At 47.5% G+C, this 10,371-nt stretch overlaps 1 protein-coding gene across 2 annotated transcripts in view; it reads right to left on the minus strand.

Moving 5' to 3' along the window:
• Positions 1 to 5,661: 5,661 nt before the first annotated feature.
• Positions 5,662 to 10,371, minus strand: part of LOC119855220 (C-type lectin domain family 4 member F-like) — a 13,033-nt gene continuing 8,323 nt past the window's right edge. Inside the window, exons 2-4 of one of the 2 annotated variants that reach the window (XM_043512879.1) lie at positions 7,972 to 8,136; positions 6,982 to 7,100; positions 5,662 to 6,091 (exon numbers count right to left, since the gene is read on the minus strand). In XM_043512879.1, the coding sequence (XP_043368814.1) occupies positions 5,929 to 6,091; positions 6,982 to 7,100; positions 7,972 to 8,118 (429 nt within the window). In that variant the 5' untranslated portion in view covers positions 8,119 to 8,136 and the 3' untranslated portion in view covers positions 5,662 to 5,928. Of the gene's footprint in view, positions 6,092 to 6,981; positions 7,101 to 7,971; positions 8,219 to 10,371 lie in introns of those variants that run through there. The other variant, XM_043512878.1, reaches the window with a different exon arrangement.

Here is a 10,371-nt window from a genome sequence, read left to right on the forward strand (position 1 = left end):
AGCAAGAGCCGGGTTCCAGTCTCACACCAGTCTGATTCTATTGTCTTGAGTTACTCCTGTGTATGAGAGACCAGAATCAGACCCCGAGAGTATAAACCCAGCTCAGGATTATTTTCCCTGTCTAATTGCATCCTGGCATGAGGGTTGCAGCCTTAGAAGTGTGTCATGACATTGTCCCTTCCAAAAATCGTGGGGATACTTTTAATGGCCTTCTGTCTGTTGGGGAAGGTTCTGGGCCGGTTCTGCATATCTGAGGGTGAGCCCAATTTAGAATAACTTTTTTCCTCTCACAAGTGTCTGAAATGGGCAATTCTTTGTTTATTGGGCAGTTTTTGGTACCTGGGCATCACTTGCTGTTCTGTTTTCCTTTCATATGGACACAATAGCAAAAATATGTGAGTATTTTAAAGAACTCTGACTCCGGGTCTGTCATCTCGGAGCTTAGTTAATGCTTAATATTGAGAAGCAATTAACCATTGGAACAACTTACTGAGGAATGTGGTGGATTCTCCATCTCTTAACGTCTTTAAATCAAGATTGGATGGCTTTTTAGCATTCATGCTGCAGCTCAACCACAAGCTATGGGCTCGATGCATGGGTAACTGGGTGACTGTTTCTGGCCTGTGTTTTACAGGAGGACAGACTAGATGATCACAATGGTCCCTTCTAGCCTTGGAATCCACGTAAAACACATTACCAATAGCAGGGCGACTAATCCAGGGCCAGGCTGCTTTGAACAAGTGGTAACTCTGCTTTGACTAGAGTATTTCACATCTAGGTCAACAATTTAAATCCACTCCAGCTGGTAATGGCTGAAGGTTGTTGCCAGCTGGTTGCTGTTCATCATCTTCTGTGGAAATAAATTTGTGGTCCCAGTAGAGAGGTGCCCCCAAACCACCACCATTATTGGTAGCTTATTTATTAAGAACTGAGTGGGTCTCAGAGATGGAGCTCCCCCTCTCCAGTGAGGAGGCTGGGTGTTGGTAGAGATCCATCAGCAGAGCTACTTGCTGTAGACATCAATTCTAAGAGCTGTCATCTTTCTCCCAGTATTAAATGCCCTTGGAAATAAATATTACACGTCTTTGAAAGAAGAGCAGCCTGAGATGCAGAAAAATAACAAAAAAGAAAAGGAGTACTTGTGGCACCTTAGAGACTAACAAATTTATTTGAGCATAAGCTTTCGTGAGCTTTTGTGACAAGATTATGACTGTCAACAGATGGCTTAGGCGGTGGTGCTATAAGGAGGGCTTTGGGATGTATGGTCACTGGGAGGCATTCACGGACAGAGGACAGTTCTCTCGGGATGGACTTCATCTGAGTAGGGAAGGAAATAGACTTCTAGGATCGAGGCTGGCACAACTGATAAAGAGAGCTTTAAACTAGGAATTAGGGGGAGATGGTTGGGAGATGTCCAGGTAATCTCCACGCCAGATTTTAGCATTGAGAGGGAAGAAGACGAAGTAAGAAAGGATAGAGCCGTGGGTAGGAGAATGTATATAAGGAGCGAGGGCGGTGTGGATACTAGTCTAATAGGTTATACTGGCTGTAGAATGACTGTGCCTAATAGGGTACAAAATGTGAGCGAGGCCAAACAGCAAAAATTAAGATGTTTATACACCAATGCGAGGAGTCTAGGTAACAAAATGGAGGAACTAGAGCTACTGGTGCAGGAAGTGAAAGCAGATATTATAGGGATAACAGAAACATGGTGGAATAGTAGTCATGACTGGACTACAGGTATTGAAGGGTATGTGCTGTTTAGGAAAGACAGAAACAAAGGTAAAGGGGGTGGAGTAGCATTGTATATCAATGATGAGGTAGAATATAAAGAAATAAGAAGCAATGCAATGGATAAGACAGAGTCCGTCTGGGCAAAAATTACACTGGGGAAGATAACTAGTAAAGCCTCTCCTACGATAGTGCTTGGGGTGTGCTATAGACCTCCGGGATCTAATTTGGATATAGATAGAGCCCTTTTTAAAGTCTTTAATGAAGTAAATACTAATGGAAACTGCGTGATCATGGGAGACTTTAACTTCCCAGATATAGACTGGAGGACCAGTGCTAGTAATAATAATAGGGCTCAGATTTTCCTAGATGCGATAGCTGATGGATTCCTTCATCAAGTAGTTGCTGAACCGACTTGAGGGGATGCCATTTTAGATTTAATTTTGGTGAGTAGCGAGGACCTCATAGAAGAAATGGTTGTAGGGGACAATCTTGGCTCAAGTGATCATGAGCTAATTCAGTTCAAACTAAATGGAAGGATTAACAAAAATAAATCTGCAACTAGAGTTTTTGATTTCAAAAGGGCTGACTTTCAAAAATTAAGGAAATTAGTTAGGGAAGAGGATTGGACTGAAGAACTTATGGATCTAAAGGTAGAGGAGGCCTGGGATTACTTTAAATCAAAGCTGCAGAAGCTATCAGAAGCCTGTATCCCAAGAAAGGGGAAAAAATTCATAGGAAGGAGTTGTAGATCAAGCTGGATGAGCAAGCATCTTAGAGAGGTGATTAAGAAGAAGCAGAAGGCATACAGGGAGTGGAAGATGGGAGGGATCAGCAAGGAAAGCTACCTAATTGAGGTCAGAACATGTAGGGATAAAGTGAGACAGGCTAAAAGTCGAGTAGAGTTGGACCTTGCAAAGGGAATTAAAACCAATAGTAAAAGGTTCTATAGCCATATAAATAAGAAGAAAACTAAGAAAGAAGAAGTGGGGCCGCTAAACACTGAGGATGGAGTGGAGGTTAAAGATAATCTAGACATGGCCCAATATCTAAACAAATACTTTGCCTCAGTCTTTAATAAGGCTAAAGAGGATCTTGGGGATAATGGTAGCATGACAAATGGGAATGAGGATATGGAGATAGATATTACCATATCTGAGGTAGAAGCGAAACTGAAACAGCTTAATGGGACTAAATTGGGGGGCCCAGATAATCTTCATCCAAGAATATTAAAGGAATTGGCACCTGAAATTGCAAGCCCATTAGCAAGAATTTTTAATGAATCTGTAAACTCAGGAGTAGTACTGAATGATTGGAGAATTGCTAATATAGTTCCTATTTTTAAGAAAGGAAAAAAAAGTGATCCAGGTAACTACAGGCCAGTTAGTTTGACATCTGAAGTATGCAAGGTCCTGGAAAAAATTTTGAAGGAGAAATTAGTTAAGGACATTGAAGTCAATGGTAAATGGGACAAAATACAACATGGTTTTACAAAAGGTAGATCGTGCCAAACCAACCTAATCTCCTTTTTTGAAAAAGTAACAGATTTTTTAGATAAAGGAAATGCAGTGGATCTAATTTACCTAGATTTCAGTAAGGCATTTGATACCATGCCACATGGGGAATTATTAGTTAAATTGGAGAAGATGGGGATCAATATGAACATCAAAAGGTGGATAAGGAATTGGTTAAAGGGGAGACTGCAACGGGTCCTACTGAAAGGCGAACTGTCAGGTTGGAGGGAGGTTACCAGTGGAGTTCCTCAGGGATCGGTTTGGGGACCAATCTTATTTAATCTTTTTATTACTGACCTTGGCACAAAAAGTGGGAGTGTGCTAATAAAGTTTGCAGATGATACAAAGCTGGGAGGTATTGCCAATTCGAAGAAGGATCGGGACATTATACAGGAGGATCTGGATGACCTTGTAAACTGGAGTAATAGTAATAGGATGAAATTTAATAGTGAGAAGTGTAAGGTTATGCATTTAGGGATTAATAACAAGAATTTTAGTTATAAGTTGGGGACGCATCAATTACAAGTAACGGAAGAGGAGAAGGACCTTGGAGTATTGGTTGATCATAGGATGACTATGAGCTGCCAATGTGATATGGCTGTGAAAAAAGCTGATGCGGTTTTGGGATGCATCAGGAGAGGCATTTCCAGTAGGGATAAGGAGGTTTTAGTACCGTTATACAAGGCACTGGTGAGACCTCACCTGGAATACTGTGTGCAGTTCTGGTCTCCCATGTTTAAAAAGGATGAATTCAAGCTGGAGCAGGTACAGAGAAGGGCTACTAGGATGATCCGAGGAATGGAAAACTTGTCTTATGAAAAAAGAAAAGGAGTACTTGTGGCACCTTAGAGACTAACAAATTTATTAGAGCATAAGCTTTCGTGAGCTACAGCTCACTTCATCGGATGCATTCATCGGAAATGCATCCGATGAAGTGAGCTGTAGCTCACGAAAGCTTATGCTCTAATAAATTTGTTAGTCTCCTTTTCTTTTTGCGAATACAGACTAACACGGCTGCTACTCTGAAACTTGTCTTATGAAAGGAGACTTAAGGAGCTTGGCTTGTTTAGCCTAACTAAAAGAAGGTTGAGGGGAGATATGATTGCTCTCTATAAATATATCAGAGGGATAAATACAGGAGAGGGAGAGGAATTATTTCAGCTTAGCACCAATGTGGACACAAGAACAAATGGGTATAAACTCGCCACCAGGAAGTTTAGACTTGAAATTAGACGAAGGTTTCTAACCATCAGAGGAGTGAAGTTTTGGAATAGCCTTCCAAGGGAAGCAGTGGGGGCAAAAGATCTATCTGGTTTTAAGATTCTACTTGATAAGTTTATGGAGGAGATGGTATGATGGGATAATGTGATTTTGGTAAGTAATTGATCTTTAAATATTCAGGGTAAATAGGACTAATCCCCTGAGATGGGATATTAGATGGGTGGGATCTGAGTTACCCAGGAAAGAATTTTCTGTAGTATCTGGCTGGTGAATCTTGCCCATATGCTCGGGGTTTAGCTGATTGCCATATTTGGGGTCGGGAAGGAATTTTCCTCCAGGGCAGGTTGGAGAGGCCCTGGAGGTTTTTCGCCTTCCTCTGTGGCATGGGTGACTTGAGGGAGGCTTCTCTGCTCCTTGAAGTCTTTAAACCATGATTTGAGGACTTCAATAGCTCAGACATAGGTGAGGTTTTTCGTAGGAGTGGGTGGGTGAGATTCTGTGGCCTGCACTGTGCAGGAGGTCGGACTAGATGATCAGAATGGTCCCTTCTGACCTTAGTATCTATGAATCTAAAGGTCCATCAGCAGAGCTACTTGCTGTAGACATCAACTCTAAGAGCTTTTTCCCAGTATTAAATGCCCTTGTAAATAAATATTACACATCTTTGAAAGAAGAGCAGCCTGAGATGCAGAAAAATAACAAAAAAGAAAAGGAGTACTTGTGGCACCTTAGAGACTAACAAATTTATTTGAGCATAAGCTTTCGTGAGCTTCATGCATCCAATGAAGTGAGCTGTAGCTCACGAAAGCTTATGCTCAAATAAATTTGTTAGTCTCTAAGGTGCCACAAGGACTCCTTTTCTTTTTTGCGAATACAGACTAACATGGCTGCTACTCAGAAAAATAACAGATTGGGTCCTTCCAAGGAAGTGACATTTTGGGAGGGACTGCTCCTGTTGGGTTGGAAGGGACAGGCACGTTTTGATACGTGGCACAGCGGTGCAGGGATAGGAGAATTCGAACAGCTGTTGAAGCTGGTCTCCTAGCTTAGCGTGAATTTATCTCCTCGGTGGCCCACACATATTTGGTGACATACTTTGCTTACCATATACAACTGGACGTTTTAAATGTATATATAGATGGTTCTGACATCATCATAACATCTCATTCAAAGGTGCAAAAATTAGAAATTCAAGTCAGGCAAATAATTATTTATTGGATGATTATGAAACATTGACTCCATGATCCAAGGACTTTATTTAGTGACAGACCTGGAAACATACAAATTACAGAGCCATCCACACTGAGTGGCATAAGGCTAGCTGTCTCTGCTACAGCCAGAAATATCACACCAAGACAAAGCGTCCCTGCCAGTGCACAGGGCTCCTCATCGGCAGGTGGCTGGAAAACATGCTCCATAGCTTGGAAATTAAGGCACTTTCTGAGGTGCTGGGACCTGCATGTCACAACCCAGCCTGTCCATGGGCCTGCTTACAAATCCACCTAGAAGGCTGAATGCAGCTGGCATCATTCCACAGATTCAGCCTGCTTGGGTGGATCTCAACACAGTCTTCTCTGCCTCCTGTCCCCTGATCCCAGTTGTCTGGCTGATTCTCCTCCCAGAACCTACAGATCAGAGTGTTAATGTCTCAGTGGAGAACCAGAGCCAATTCCTGAGCTCAGTTCTGCTCTGCAGACTCTGTTGTTGGCAGCGGACCACGACACCCAGAAATGACGCGGTGAAGCGATCCACCCCCCGGCCACCCCTCAGAGTTCTCCACAGCACTCGTGGCCATGGTAACAAAGGGATTCTGAGGACAAAGGGTAGCAATTGCCCTGCGCCTGATGGGCCAGCGAAGAGCCAAAGTCAGTTTGTGGCTCCAAATGCTGAGAAGCAGCAACTCAGATCTCAGTGCCCAGAATCAAAGCACATGGCCCAGCACATTCCAGGAACACCCCGAGATGGGAACACAGGAACGGAGAGAGAGGGCAGTGGGGGTCATTCATTAACTTTTCCATGGCCCTGGTTATGGGACGCGTCCACAGCCCACTGAGGTCATTGCACCGACTGCAGCTGGCTCCGGCCAGGCCCCCAGTCCCTGCAGCCTCCCTTTCCCCAGCCGGAGAGCACAGAGCAATCCCAAGGAGAGCGCTGAACCCTGCCGCTCACGCCAGACTGACCTGGCTATATTTACTTGTCTTGGGGCTAAATCCTCAGCTGGTGTAAATGGATGTGGTTCATTCAAGTCAATGCCGAGTTACCCCAAGTAAGGCTCTGGACCTTGGTCTCAGTGGGCACTGAACACACACTCCATGTTTAGGTTCCTGCTCTAGGCAAAGGGGCATTAGTAGATATTCCTGAGAGGATTGCTGTTGTGGCAGTGCACGGTGCCTCCCTCAGGGTTGGGCCCACTGTGCCAGGTGCTGCATAGACACAAGGGGCCATACAGATGCTGCCCGAAAGAGCTGATGACCAAACGTGTAATAAATAATCACGTATCTCCAGCTTTACTCACTCCCTGCTTGCGTCTGCTCTGAATTCTGTGCCATCCACCCAGTGCCAGCTGCTTTCTGTCTCCCGGTCGGTGAGTCCAATCCAGTGACCTTGTCCCTTGGTCTCCTTGGAGAGAAACTCCTGCAAGACACAGTTTGCAGCGTGTCCAGGTCACCCAAGAGAGGCTGCAGGATGCAGCCACAGCTGCCTGGGCTGAGCAGATTTTGGGCGAGAGGAAAGGGCATCCGGTGGTGTGAACAGGGCACTGGGCAGTGGGAGACACGCTGTCCTGCCCCAAACGCTGACAGTGACTAGCTGGGAGACCCCGAGGGGGTCCTGGAGCAGCTCTGTGTCTGTGTCTGCATCTGTAGCTGGATGGGGCTAAGAACAGCGACCTGCCTCAGAACACTCCCCACCACGGTCTCCTCAGAGCTGGGTGCGGCACTTACTGATGGGCACCTCAGAGTTCACACCAGCCCCCTGCCCTTGGAGGCGGCAAAGCTAGGAGTAGAGAACTGGGTGCAAAGTCTAGCCCTGCAGGAGGGTGGGATTTTCCTCCTGAGAAAGTGCCCCAGAGGCCTGGGGTGAGGGCTACCGTGCGCACGTGGGGAGAGAGGATTCTCTGAGAGGTGCATGGCCCCTTGCCCACAAGCCTTCCAGATACAGGCTTCTAGATTGTCCAGCAGGAGCTCAAGACTGGGGAGAGGGATCAAAGAGGGTCCTCACTGGGAAAGGTCATTGGGTTTTCAGCAAATGCTACATTGGAAGTAGGGAAAATCAGAAATGAGCCTGACCCCAAATCCCCCTCCCCCGGTACCCCAGACTCTGATCCTGGCACTGATCCTCTGCCAATCTCTGCTTTTAAACTGATGGGTGAATCCCCTGAGTCAGGTTCCAAGGCTTGGCATCCTCTCCGATGGTTTGCAAACTCAGCTGCCACCTTCCACCTCCTTCTGGTATGAAACAAGGCACTGACCCATTATCCAAGCCCCTAGGAGGTTCCCTCACTCATCTGTTCCACCTGGGAGGAGACAGAGGTCAGGTGAGAGTCCTGAGACACACAGAACTGCTCGGCCTCATCCCACGGCTTTTTTTCTTGAGAAAAGTAATGGAGGTTCCCACTATAAAAGCTCCAGCCCCTGGAGAGCTTTGTCAGCATGTCACCTAGGAGCAGAGACTGAGGTGAGAAGCCCGGGCTAAAGTCACAGGGACACACGCAGGGAGCTCAGGGTTTCTAGTGCTGCATTTCCCCTGCCCTTCAGCTGCCCCAAGCCCAGGGAACTTCGGCATCCAGATTCTCCAGCATCACAATAAGTAATTTTTGTGGCCACATGATGGATCCCAAAGGGCACTGCAGAAAGCAGACGCCACAGGGTCACTCCCCCAGCACTGAAATGCAGCTGCATCTGGGCTGAACCATGGGCGCTGGTCCCAGTGCAGAGCAGCAGGGCTGTAATGGGAAAGGGGAGACTCATTGTTCGGCTGAGCTGGCAGGGGGAATGTAGCTGCCCAAGGTGGAACATCCCCTGGTTCTGTATCAACAATTTTCAGTGATGATAAGTGGTGAAGGTCTCGGGTCTTTCGCACTTTGGCACCTCCCCCAACACCCAGCAGGGGGCGCTGGCTTGGTGAAAGTAACGCCCCATACACATGTGGCAGAGCTGGGGCTGCAGGAACATCCATGGACCTGAGCCATGGCACTGGGCTCCAGGCCGGGATTTTCAACAGCCCAGCTTTCGGGTGTGTTCTGTGCTGGGGTTTTAGTTCAGGCCCATCTTCTGATTGGACACTGAATAACCTGATCCATAGCCCGGTTTAAGAAAAGGAGGACTTGTGGCACCTTAGGGACTAACAAATTTATTTGAGCATAAGCTTTCGTGAGCTACGGCTCACTTCATCGGATGCATTTGTATGTCCAGCCCTGTGCCAGATAGACAGAGGGTTGTGACACGTGGCCACAAGAGGGTGCCCTGCCTCCAGCAATGAGACTGTGGCAGTTACCCATTTATTGTAGCTGCATGGGAAGGGCTCGGGGGCTGGGGACTGGGGCGGGGGACACATTGAGACCCACGAGCGCAGCTCCACTGGCGTCCTGCTTACACCAGGGTCTGAATTCGGCCCTGTATGTCTCATGAGCTGCATCTGTCTTTCCCGCAAATGCAGTCCTGACAATCCGGGGGCCCTGGTGAAAACTACGGAGCGAAGGAAGCAGCAGGGAAAGGACGGAAGCTGTTGACCACTAGGCAAACTGCTTAGGAGCATGGGACGGATGCAGCCAGCCTGCCACTGCCAGGAAGGGAGCTAGGAGGGAACCTGGAGCAGCCCCCCATCCCTGGGAACAGAGTTTCCGCTGGCAGAGGAATGTGCAGAGCAGCAGCTCATTAGACAGGGGGACAGGACCACCTGGCAGGGAAGTATATGGAGGGGAGTAGGACGGTGCCAGGCACCCACCATACCTCTCGGCAGGAGAGTGCTCAGCTTCCAGGCCAAGGGAGGGGAGCTGACCCTGATGCCTGAGACCCTCGTCCTGCGACTTACTGTCCAATTCCTTTGCTGACGTATCCGAGGCGTTGTCAGGCTGCAGAGAGACTTGGAGCTTCTGAATCGCTTCTTCAACCGCTTGCAGCTTGCTCTGTGCCTGGAAATCTAGAAATCACATGTCTGCAGGTCAGCGACCGAACTGAACTGCGGCTGGAGACCAGCCACGTCCAGAGAAGGAATATGCTCCGAGTGTGAGCCTGTTCTCTAGGACTTCTTTTATTTTAATCTTGGAAAGCTTCCCTCCCGAAGAGGGACACGGGCAAAGCCAAGGCCCCGTTTGGGGCTCTCTCCTGGTGTATGTTACACCATCTTAATGTAGGGCGTCAGCTCTCTGGAGCAGGGAGCTACAAACTCCAGCATAGGAGATTGAGATTAAATCTCAGGACAAACTTCCTGACTGTGAGACCAGCAGGACGATGGAACAGACACCTAGGGGGGTTGTGGAAGCTCCTTCATGGGAGGTCTCCGAAAAGAGGCTGGAGCCGTCTGTCTGGGATGGGTCAGATACAACAGATCCTGCATCTTGGCAGGGGGTTAGACTGGAGGCCCTTCCAGTCCCTTCTGACCTTATGGTTCTGTGATTCTATGACCTCATTTTACTGTGTGTTTTGCAGCACCTAGCGCTATGGAAAGCTGGACGTGGGTGCAGCTTGTGGGCACTGGCAGTCCAAGTGCTTATTAACAATCCTGACAGCTCTGCTCCTGCTGTTTCTCAGGGGCCTGTCCACTAACTTTAGGCCCAGACCCTTAAAGGTGTTCAAGCAACAAACTCCCAGGGATTTCAATGGAAACCAGAACCCCAAATGCCTCTGTGGATCTGGGTTTGAAAGACTGATGGCCAGCTGCTCAGATGATGTAAATCTGACTCAGA

Source organism: Dermochelys coriacea, chromosome 4 (assembly GCF_009764565.3).
Source record: "Dermochelys coriacea isolate rDerCor1 chromosome 4, rDerCor1.pri.v4, whole genome shotgun sequence".
Classification (NCBI taxonomy): Eukaryota; Metazoa; Chordata; order Testudines; family Dermochelyidae; genus Dermochelys; species Dermochelys coriacea.